The following is a 12102-nucleotide window of genomic DNA, read 5'->3' as shown; positions in this document are numbered from 1 at the left end:
GGGGGCAGGACTGTCCTGCCCACAAAGTGCAGCCTCCGTGCTCAGGGACGAGGCTGCTTGGCTTTGTAACACAGCCAGCACCGAAATAGGGACATCTCAGCTGAGCATCTTCATCTTCACCCCTCTGGGAGAGGATGGCCACAGCTGCAGGAGCAGAGGCTGCTCCGGCTCCCGGGGCGAGGACAGACTGCAGAGGTGATGATGGCACATCTGTCGACGCACTCGCAGCCGCTGAGATAAAGACTTGCACAAGAACACAGCAAGAACTGTGGTTGTACTTCACTGCACAAATGATCGTCTCTGGTGCATAATGGGCTGCCTCCATTGCTCTGCCAGCAGGTGCAATTCCCACCGCAGACAATAACATTTGCCTATTTATGTCAAGCCCTGATTACTGTATTATATGTAAAACAGATCTTTCTTGCAAGCCAAACAAGGAGGGGAAGAAAAAAAAGTCAGCTGTGACTCATGCAAGTCAGCAGTGTGATACCAGCCTGAAGGAGCCGTGCTGGGCTGGACACCAGCTGGCTGCCGCGACGGCAGCAGCAGGCACCCTCCCTGCTGCCTCCCTGCTCCAGCCAGCATTAGCTGGGCCTCCTGCTCGTCCTTTTTCTTGGAGAGGGGAGGCAAGAGCTGACAGCTCAGGCTGGGCGCTGTCACAGCCCTCCAACCCTTACGCTGTCAAAGCACATCCACAGGGAACAGAAAAATGCCAGCGGTGGTGTGGGCTGGATGCGGTCCCGCGCTCCTCTGCTAATGCGTCTCCTCCACCTCCTCAACAAGGACGCGGGGAAAGCTGGCGGCGAGCACCCGGGTGACCTACACAGGAGCCTGCTGAGCCTGGAGCCACGCCAGCAAGCAGCCCGGGAGGAACAGGCGTCTCTCACTGCCAGCAGCAGGCTCTGGTGGTCGGCAGATTTGTTTTCCAGTTGTCACTTGTCCTCGGGCTTTCCCCAAGGGCAAGGCTGAGCTGCAGCTACTGGATCTCCTGGTGCTTTTCAGGCTTGGGTCAGGCAGGTTTACACCCCACTCATACCAGGGATGATCCTCACAGGGCAGGCCCTGCCATTGCACCTGCAGGAGCTAGGGCTGACCACCCTACAAGCAGAGGGGAAGGAAGGTGGCCGCTGGCACCACAGCAGAGCCAGCTCTCACACATGGCTGCTCACCATGCAGCACCCAGTCAGAGACAGACACTTCTTTTTTTGGGTGCTAACACCTACCAGTGAGTCCCTGGGCCCAGCTGCTGACAGGCAACAGGCTGCCAGACCTGCACCAGAGAGCAGGATTTGTGCTTTTGCCACCCTGTTCACAAAGACCCTTCCCTAAGGCTTCTCCCCTAAGCATGGTGAAGGTTGAGTTTCCTTTCACTGCTGAACCTCCACCTGGACCATTCCTCATGCCCTTTTCCTCCTGAAATAATGCTCCTCCATGCCTCCAACAGTCACAACTGGCCCACCTCCCTCTGGTCTCCCTTGTCACTGGCTCCTTGCTGCCATCTCTCCAGGCAGGAGCTGAAGCAGCTGATGATGCTTTTTCTGCTCAGCAGAGCGACTGCATTCATCCCCCAGGCTTCACCCACTGCCTGCTCAGCCAAGCCTGCCTGGCCCCACCTAATGACCATCCATTACCTGCTGACACATAAAGCCTTTCAGCCCTGCTCCTCTCCACTTTGCCCTACCTCTAATTCCAGCTTTGGCCAACACACCCATCTGCCTCCAACCTACTGCGTCAATATGGCCAAGTGTTTTCCCCCTTCAGCTGCCCCCCAAAGAAAAACAACTGCTTGGAATAGGAGTTCAAAGCCAACACAACCCCTGGGAGCTCACTGGCACAAAGGTACCACTCCTTTAAAGCCCCAACAGGGACAAGCAAAAAGATGAAGTGTTGATGTAAGGGTTTATTCACAGGCAGTTGCACGGGGAAACAGTGAAGGGATATTTCACAACCCAAAGAAAGAAAGAGGAGTGTCTCTCTGCAGCACTGCGAGACAGGTCACAGTGTCTCCAAGCCACAAGTGGCCTTGCTCAGCATCACGACTGCAGGCAGGTGCCTGCTGAGCTGTCAGTCCTGCTCGTGCTAACACAGACACCCACTGATTGTGCACAAAGGCACAGCCAGGGTTAGGAACAGGTACACGTGGTCTGAGCATGGGATCAACCTGACAAACAGCTCGGACAAGAGCCATCCCTTAAGCACATTCCAAATAGCCCAAGAAAGCACCACAGAAAGGCTGAGATGGGCTCCGCCTGCCTGGGTCAGACAATTGCAACAGCCCAAGCTGCCATCCCACTTGCCTTAGCCCAGCCTGCCTCTGAAAAACACACTGCTCACCGCAGCGCCACAGCCAGCAACCAGCTGTGTGCTGCACTGGGGACAGGCAGCAAAAACACCAAGGGAAACACTCCACTGAAGATCAATTCAGGCTCCAAAACGCTGACCATAGACCAGGGCAAGTCTGAAACCAGAAAATGCTTTATTGGAAAGGTACAAAAAAACCAGTCACTGCAGCTAAATTTACAGCAATAAATTACGTTGTGGCTGTCAAGAGAAGTAATGGACACATACACAGGGCTATTCGCCTTACAAACAGGAATCCACATTGCTTGGTATATCAATAATTTATTTTATAATAAAAAAGCAGCACAAAAATAAATATTGAAATGAAATTACTGAGTAACCACAGAGGATAGAATGAGCTGGTGATAAAAAACAACTTAAAACAGAAGACTTCTATCATTAAAAAAATGAAAGCAAGTATCCACCATCTACGGAAACACCCCAGCAGACTGAAATACAGACGAAGGAAAACAAATCCACATTACAAAAGTTTTTCGGTTTTGTTTTGTTTCCTTTTTTTTCTTTTTTTTTTTCTTTTTTTTTCTTTTTTTTAACTTTTTAAATAAAAACAATCATGACAATGAAGTTTAAATGATTCGAGAGAGAAAAAACTGCCACCTTCTCCTCCTCCTCCCCGGGGTCTTGAGCCGTCCCCTCGTGCTCCCGTGGCATCGCGCCTGGCCCTGCCACAGCTCGCCTCTGCACCCGCCCCGTCCCTCCCCGGGTCACCCAGGTCTCTGCTCTTTGCAGTAGAGTTGGGCAAGAGCAGAGACGCTGACTTGTTTCTAAGGGATCTGGAGCTGCCCTGGAGGGAACGGTTCCCCACTCCCAACAGAGAGCACAGCAAACACGTCTACGAGAACAGAGATGCCCCTCCCGGTCCCTGCACGACGCTTTTCGTCTTCTCCTGCCTCCCGCCCAGCCCTCGGTTCCCACGTCACGCTGCGGATGGGGAGCAACCAAAGAAAGGCCAGGCCCAGGGGAGAGGATCCCAGCACTCAAAAAGCAGAGCCCCCGCTCCTCAGCGGGGTCGGGGGGACAAACTAAGAGGGGCAGAGAAGGGAGCCCCGGCATCCAAACTACTGCAGCAAAGAGACAAGCGAGAGGCGCGGCTGTGGGGGAACGCGCCCCAATGCTGCCAGCGCCACACGCTGCACTCGCCCTGGGTGTCAGGTTGGCAAGTGCAGGACGGAGAGAAAAAAAAAAAAAACAACAAACAAAACAAAACAAAAAATAAAACACAACAGAAACAAACCGAACCCCAGAGGAATGCAACGCGACAACCCCAAGCTGGAGGGCCCTCCAGGGAGGAGGGTGGAGGAGCTGGGTCTCCAACGCGGTCAACAGCTTTCGGGTCATTCCTCCCTCCACGTTACCTTGCAATTCTGATCCCTCTGTGGAAGTTTAGCCAGGACATTTCATTCCCCTCCAGGTCACCACCCAGGGAGCCCTGGACTGGCAATTTCTTTTAATAAAGATTTACAGTATCAAACTTGGAAAAAAAATTATTTTTTTTCTTTTTTACGAAAAATCTGTACGATAAAATGTATATAATTATATATTTATATATATATTTCTCTCTCTTTAAATATTTCCACGTGGTCCTTATGGATATCCAATATGGATTACCTACCATGGCTATGGTATCAACAGCTTTAACAACACCCAGGCCTCTTGTTCTTTATCGAGTGACCAGAGATTTAAGTGCCTACCAGCACTAAACTAGCAATCACTTGGACAAGCCTTTGGCACCCTTCCAAGAACTGGAAAAAAAGAAATACTTGGCCACAAGGGAAGTGCCACGTAAAGATATGTTTCTCAACTCATTCCAACAGCAAGAAGACCCCACGGAACAAAGTTGGACCTCCATCTCCCTTGGTGAGACTGGTCTGATTTCCCCGGAGGGGTGTCAAGGGCAGCCAGAGGGTGTTCCTATCTAGCCAGGAATGTTATGGAGCTCTGGAGCTGTTTTAAAGACTGGAAGCATTTGGGCATTTTCAAGTCAACTGGCCTTTTTCAACAAAGTTTTCATTTAAAGCCCCAACAGTGCCAGGAGTCTCCATTTGCCTGTTTTTGGAGGCACCTGTAAGGTCTGGGAAAGTTTCCAATGTCTGTGAGCTGGAGAACATGAGAGGACCAGGAAATGACAGTAACATCTTTCTCTTCCTCAGCTTCTGCTGTGGGAGTCAATAACTGGTACTGATACACAGGACATTGATCTGCCTGTTTGGAGATAGGGAGGGAGTGGAGGAGAAATGAGGTAACGCTAAGTGTCATCCAAACTCTACGTGTTGGAAAATCACTTGAAGGAAACTCCCTGCTCCCCTCCATAACACGTGGATCTGGCAGGGGGAATGAGCCTTCAGGAAGCATTTCACTGACACCCTTTCTGGCTCAGTAAGGTCACGGATGTCGATGTTGAGGACTGAATGAGAACCAAGTCTGAGGTTTTTCTTTTCATTAACCTATTTCACAAGGGATCCTCCTGGGAAATCCAGAGACTCCGATGACAAGGTGAAAAAAAAAGAAAAAGCAAGCTAACGACTTCTTCCAAAGACAAGTAGGGCTTCACTAACTTACTGCCATCCAAGGTAAGACAAAGCCTCAAACAACAAATTATACTGGGTGTCAGATGCCAGCTCACTGTCCCCTCTGCAACAACGGTGGCACTTGCTTATTCTTTTCAGTCCAAAACACTAGTGAATTTTCCGTGATCTTTGTTTTCTGTTCTGGAGCCCAAGTTCTCTAAGCTCTTCTCCTCATCTTGAACTTCAGCAATCTCATTCTCTTCTCACCTGCATGACAACAGGCATCGTCCATTCCACAAGTCTCTGACCTGCCCTACAAAACTCACAGTCCCTTTTCTTTCCTACTTTAAAAAGAAAATAAAAACAACAACAAAACACACAAACACCAACATAGCTATTTTTTTTTTTTTACAGTGACCTGGAAACGTTCATCTTTTCAGCGCTGCTGCACTACAGCAGAATCCCTCCTTTCAGCTTCCCACCTCCTGCCCATTGCCAAGCCAGAAATCCCTCTCCCAAACCACTGCTCAAAGCCATACGAACAACTTCTCGATCCCAATTCTTCCGTCCCCTACACACACATTTTCCATCCTGCCTTCTGTGCACCTCTCGGGATAATTCACCCATTGGCAAGAGAAAGCGTCAAGTTTCAGGGTCACATTCACACAGGTTGTCTGAACACTGAGGGTTGTTCACTGTACTCTTTGGATCCCAAATTCAGCATCTGATGTGCTATGGAGAGGAAAAGACTCTTCCAGCTCCCATCTGACCTCCCCATAGCCCTTCTCTGGTCATCAAGGACTGGTGAGCACAGCTCTCCAGCTGGGATGCTCGTTGCTAACCTACCAATGCTTTTGTCAAAGAGGAGACTCTAAAACTTCTCTCCTCCTGTCTGAATACTATTGCCCTCTAGTTACACTTCAGTGCTTTAAAAACATCCTTCTGAAATACGCTGCACAAACCCCTTGTCATAGTGCTGATCCCAGCAGAACTGTCCCACCTTCTCTCACAGCCAGTTCTGCCTCCACCAGTAATACTTGCAGCATTTTTCCTCCTCATCTCCCCTTCTCCTCCCCATCACAATGCTCTTCATTCACAGCATTTACTGTGCCTCCCTCCCCTAAGCTTCAGGGAATCCAGGAAAAAAAAGCTGCTACTTCAAGACTGTGGATCATTTGGAAGAAATAAACTGCATAAATATACCCAATTCACAGGCACACCTTTGGGAAGGAGCTATTGGGAAACTTGGGCTTGGAATAAAGGAGGCTGCAATGTAGTTTTTACAGGCCACACAGGTAATGGGGCATATTAAAATATGTAAAATATATATTTTTCCATAATTTAACAGCATGGATCAAAAACAAAAGGTTATTCCTAATGGGTGTGGTCAGACACAAGCATTAGTCTCCATCGTCCTCCCACTCCCATCCACTCATACCACGATGAAATCAAATCCAAAAAGCCTACATCCCTGCCCTCGTAATATCAGATGCAAGTGGGGAAGGTAGGGGAGACCCTTCTTACAAGGAGTAGGAGGCCACTGAAGGAAACTCTTTTTCCCATACATTCATCTCACATGATGATTTCTACAGTCCGTCTGTTTCCTGGCTCTTGAGCATCATTCACGAAGACTCCGGAGGCTCCTCAGGTATCTTCTCCCAGCTGGAAAGCTCCCCACGGCTGAGAGGGGTTTGTGAACACAGGGGGAAGGAGGAAGCAGATCTTGCAATTTGTACTGCATACAGAGCTCAAATCCTGGACACGAGAGGTTGATGGAGCCACTGAGTCCAGATAGAAGCAGCCAGTTAAGTTCCCTTTGTAGGAACCCTTTGGGTTTGTTTGTTTTTCTCGTTTTCTTTTTTTTTTTTCTTCTATTTTTTGCACTTTTGGAAGAGAATTCTTAAAATGCCAATTCTTGACATGACCAAGGACTCCGGAACAATGCATAAGAGCCTTATCCCCTCCCCTCTGAAAGGCTGCTAGTTCCCCCCACCGAGGGCACTAGGACGCTGCTGAAAACGGCACAGAACTGGATGAGATTTCGGCTGATTTCACGATGGTGATGACACTGGTGGTGGCAACTTTGGTCGGGGTAATAGGCCCTCGCGCCACGGTACGAGCAAAGGTCTGGAGTGCTTCGTACTTGGAGCGCAAGGCATCCAGCTCTAGCTTCATGCTGCTGTTTTCTCTGGCCAGCTTCTCCACCTCTTGCTGCAGCTCAACCCGCTGCCTCTCGAGCTCCTCTTTCTGAGTCACGCGCTTGATGCGGCAGCTGGCAGCGTAGCCCCGGTTCTTCAGCGTGCGCCTCCGCTGCTTCAGACGGATGACCTCCTCTTTGGTGAGACCCCTCAGGTGCTGGTTCAGCTCCCGTACGGACATTGACACGAGTTCATCATCACTCAGCACTGGGGCATTCTCTCCTGACTCCTCCTTTACCTGCAAATACCAACAGCACAGGGGTAGCAGCAACCCTACGCGAACGGATGTTCTGGACAGCAGAAAGGGACAAGGCCATGTGACAGCCCTACCTGGAAAACACCCCTGCAGCGCTGTAAGGAGCACAAGCTCCACTAAAACATCTGGGTTAAACATTGCAGAGATCTGAGTGCTGCTGTCATCTGGGTTTGGGTAACCCTCTTAAGTCAGAGAAAGTGGTGTGAACCCAACAGCAAGATTTTCAAGGAGATAAACGTAAAGCCAGATAGAGCCTTTTGTTTGTGAAGCCCTTGGTCAGGACCCAGAATTCATACTAAATGCTAAAGATGACACCTTTTCGCAGCATTATGTTGGGATACTAGTGCAGCATCTCAAAAGCAGAATAGCTGCTTGTGTGCAGGGCTTAATTCAGCATTTTATGGCTTTTTGTTGAAGATCACTCATTTGAGCAGTGAACAAAACCAACCCTGCTTGGCTTCAAGGACACAGCCTGATTTGGTTATGCTGCGGCACAGGCCAGAGTGAAGTTACATGAGAAAACCACACCAAGGCCTTGTGCCTTTTGTCAAGCAGGTTTGCCACCACCATTATTTTCAGAATCATAGAATTGAGAAGATCTTTAATATCGTTGAATCCTGAACTTTTAAGACACCATCCTTTTGTCTTTTTAGAGACTGAAGTACATATGGAATGAAGAGCTAAAACGCTGGAAAGAAATTTCAACAATGCATGCACAGCCCATGCACAGACCACCATCATACTGGCATGTCTGAGGCATTTACTGTCTCATAGATATCAGAGACACCAGCTGAACACATCCCTTCCCCAGTGCCTCCCAGTCCTGAGAGTAAAAGTACTTCAAGCCTGGGAGCACTGGTTTCAGGACGCTGCCAATACCTGCTATACTCAGAAGTTTCTTGGACAGAAGACTGGGATTCACCAGCCTCCACGCCATCCCAGAGACTTCAGACCTCTTTCTGGGTATCGCTGGTATTCTTCTACCCTAACCTTTCCTTTAGACAGTGGGAAATTGTATCAGCACTCATGTGTAAGACTCTCTTGGAATGAAAAAGAATACTCATGTATGACCCAACATTGCACAGTTCCACAAGAGCCTCCCTGGTCACCCAGCCCCACTCACCCAGCCTTCTTGCCTACCTTTAATGCCTTGTTCGGTTTGGGATTAGTCGTCATAACCTGAGCACAGTCTTCCGGACAAAACTGCTCAGAAATTGCAACTGGGAAAACAAAACAAGATCTATAAGTTAATCTGAGAGACGAAGGCAGGAAGAAGATACCAAACACGGTGGCCCAAACTCCCAACTCAACCACGACTGAAAGAAATAACCACACAGTTGTTTGAAGCACTGCGATGGATTCAGACATTTGTGTTGACAAGTGTATTGCTTCCCAACACTTAAGACCTCATATTTCACTATTAACTACAGATCCAGCAGGGAAGACAGGGCAGGGAGGAGGGGGAAGGACACCCATAAACAACAGTCACACTAAGCACCACACACCGCCTTGCCATGTGCCACCCCTTCCCAAGGGGAGCACAGAGCGTGGCCTCTCAGGCCCCGCCACCTCCCTCCGGAGGAATCCCAGACGCTCCAAATGGCCTATTAGGGACTGAATTAAGAGTTACCTCCGCTCATAAAAGGCACTGAAAAGCCACAAGACAACAACTCCCTTCATTCTTATTTTGATGATTATTAACCTAGCTCGAAATTGAACCAGCAACCCAGAAAGAAGCTGCCTGGTTTGTAACCTGCTTCCAGCGCTGTCCCCACCCAAAGGAGACGCCACCAGAAAACCCGAACAACAGAGACAAAAGCCCCCGACAACAAAGCCAGGCAGGAGTTTGCCTCTCCCAACACACCAAGACTGTTGCTTCCCGATCCTCCAGCCCCGGGCTGTGAGAGCCGACCTGCTTGATATATCTAGTGACGTGGAGGCATGTCCATCGACAGGCAGACCGTCCCCTGCCGCGACGCTGCCCTTCACTCTCACCTTAGCCGGCGACTACACCCCTTCGACCAGCGCCTTGACGAAAATTCACCTGCCCGCACCTCCACCCAAACCCTTCGCCCTGTGGTGACGGCAGCACGACGCTCCGACGGGTACCTACCGCGAGCGAGGCGACCACAACCGCGCCACCATCACAGCCTCTGCCTATGGCTCCCCAGTGGGGAGGGGGTGAGGCGCCGGGCCCCCCCGACGCAGGGCGGCTTCGAGGGCTGCACACCCGCGGCACCGCAGAGTGCAGCCTCTCTGGCGGGAGTCCTCTCTCTCCCCCCACCTTCTCCAGCCCAGCCCAAACCCTCCCCATTTCCACGTCTGCATCGTGTCACACATCCTAATCATTCATGAAAAATCCAGCCAAAGCATCCCAAGCATGATTCCCTTCTGATAGTTGCCATGGTGACCTTGGGAAAGTAGCCAACCCGGAGACAGTCACCATGGAAACAGAGAAGCCCAAAAGCAATAATGACTTCAGGTCATGTCTGTGCAAAGACATCACGAGGTCGTCGGAGAGTAAACAAACTCATTCATATCTGCAAACAGGGGTGGCGGGATTTGGGGGGGTGCAAAGGTGGGGCGCGACGACTGGTGGGAGCCGGGTGGGTGAAGGTGCTGGCTCAGCCTGTGCTGCTGTCACTTGAATTTTATCAGTCAAGACACCTCATCATCACACGACTTACGTAAAGATCAAGATGAAGAGCAGGAGAGGAAAAAAATAATCCTGTAAGTGCAGAGCTGCAAGATACTATCCTAGATATTAGGGAGTGTATTTAGGCGCCTCCTCTATTTTTAAGCCCGAGACAGCACAGCTCTCCATGTCTGGAGGAGGGACAAGGACAGCCGCACAGCGCACAAGCCAAGATGCTCCGTGATGAATGGACCACTTACAGCAACTGGTGTGCACTGCATTTTCTAGAGCATCACCGAGTCCTTCCCTGCTCTCCTCCAGCACCGAACCCCACCCCGGGCAGACCTCAAACTGCAGCCCCTGCCTCGCTGGGCTGGTCACAGGGGCAAGTCTCAGCCCCCTGCAGCTGCCTCCAAAGGATGGGGGAGCACCTGCCACACTTTGTGCTCTTCAGAAGGGCAGGATCCCCTGCGAGCACAGGCACTTCTTCAGATCCCAGCACTGCCCTTTTGCCGTCCATCCATCGCTTCCCCGCCTCACCAGGCATTTGCTGCCCACCCCTACCTCCCCACCGGAGGCGCAGACGTAGGCCCTAGCAGTCGGGAGGAAGGAAAAAGCTCCTTGTCTTGGCCAGGAGGACTCGTCTCAGAGTTGAGGAGCGCAGAGGCGCTGCCAGTGCGTAGAGGAAAGGGCCGGCAGCCCCCTCCCTGCAGAGGCGCAGCGCCGGGCCGCAGGCAGTTGGTGCCATAGTTATGCAGTGAGTCACCAGCTGTTTACAGAGTTTGAGCGCTCACATTCCCACAGCATCAGAAACTCTTCCTTCCCTCAGCGGCATCCCCCCTCCCTCGCCACCCCCATCCCTACAAGGGAAGGGGCACGCTGGGCGCGCTGGCCGCACGCCGCGCTGCTAACGCCGGAAAAGGAAAGGCAAAAAGGAGGGGGAGGCCAACGACAGCCCCGTGTCACACCCACCAACTGCACAAAAAGCCTTTTGATCCTCACCCAGCGCGTCTTCAAAGCGTTTTCTACACCAGCCGATGGAAAAACTGAACGGGGTCACTTGGCTGCGCAGAGATGGAAAGAAATGTAAAGTACCATGGAAAACACGAGCCGAGGGGGGAGGTTTCCTCCAGAGGGGGTCAGCATGTGGGCTCACCTGCCACCCCAAGCAATGCTCCAGCTCTGCATGATGAAACCCCTTCTGGTCACCTGTTGCTCCATGTCACCAAAGTAACAGCTCCTTACCCTGCACATTCCTCAGAGGACAGACAGCACAGATGCTCAGTACAGGGTCTTCTGCTGCACACCTGTCTCTCCCTGCACAACAAGGCAACCCCCCCAGATAGGCAGGGATCCATCCTACTGCACCAGGGGTGATGGGCCAGAGCCACTGCTGGCACAGAGATGAATGAGAAGGTTCAGGGCACCATAAAGAATAGTGATACCAGACCCTCTTGAAGGGTAGGAGACTGGGGGCTGCCCTGACCCAAAGGAACCCAAAGGGTTCCATAGCACAAATAGAAACACTTAAACAGGCTCAAGCCTCACACTCAAGACTCCAGTGACAGGAAGAGTCTTATCTCTGCACTAGGTGAAGGCACAGGTGTGGTCCAGGCTCTGCTCAAAACCAATACAACTACACTCCCAACCCTCACCAGCAGCCCTCCAGCGCCTCAGGCTTCATCTCCCCATCTACTAACTCCTTCCCATTGGAACTATTTGGGACTATTGAGTTACTAACAAGCTACTAAAATCAGCATGGCATCTCCCACAGATAGGAAGCAAAATCCACAACAAAATCATAAACCATTCTGCAAACAAGTCATACCCAGCAACATTCCCTAAACATGCTGCACAGGGGTCTTCTGGGAACTTGCCTGCAATTTGATTATTAGAACCCTTTTAGTCTTTACCCTACTCCTGCCCTTCTTTCCTTAATTGCGTTTGCTGCATCACATCTAAAATTAGGAGCTCAGCTTTTTGGAACAAGGACCGTGTTACATCCTGCTCTGTAAGCAGTACGACACACTTCGAACGCTACATCAATAAAGCAGTGAGTAGTAATACACCAACTGTGAGGGGAAAAGGCTTTTCCAGAGCAGCTCCACGCTCGTATTTACAGCAAGTGTTTTGACTGTGGGTTAC

At 50.8% G+C, this 12102-nt stretch overlaps 2 protein-coding genes across 2 annotated transcripts in view; one reads left to right on the top strand and one right to left on the bottom strand.

The window, feature by feature from the left end:
• Positions 1–2606: 2606 nt before the first annotated feature.
• Positions 2607–12102, bottom strand: part of MAFK (MAF bZIP transcription factor K) — a 14058-nt gene continuing 4562 nt past the window's right edge. Inside the window, exons 2-3 of the mRNA XM_032703782.1 lie at positions 8463–8542; positions 2607–7304 (exon numbers count right to left, since the gene is read on the bottom strand). Coding sequence (XP_032559673.1) covers positions 6870–7304; positions 8463–8498 — 471 coding nt within the window. The 5' untranslated portion in view covers positions 8499–8542 and the 3' untranslated portion in view covers positions 2607–6869. The remainder of the gene's footprint in view (positions 7305–8462; positions 8543–12102) is intronic.
• Positions 6456–12102, top strand: part of LOC116794760 (lysosomal alpha-glucosidase-like) — a 24461-nt gene continuing 18814 nt past the window's right edge. The window contains exon 1 of the mRNA XM_032703775.1: positions 6456–6463. The gene's annotated coding sequence lies outside the window, so the exon portion shown is untranslated. The remainder of the gene's footprint in view (positions 6464–12102) is intronic.

Source organism: Chiroxiphia lanceolata, chromosome 16 (genome assembly GCF_009829145.1).
Source record: "Chiroxiphia lanceolata isolate bChiLan1 chromosome 16, bChiLan1.pri, whole genome shotgun sequence".
Classification (NCBI taxonomy): Eukaryota; Metazoa; Chordata; class Aves; order Passeriformes; family Pipridae; genus Chiroxiphia; species Chiroxiphia lanceolata.
The sequence above is the reverse complement of the archived record's forward strand: the minus strand, read 5'-3'. Positions and strand labels throughout refer to the sequence as shown.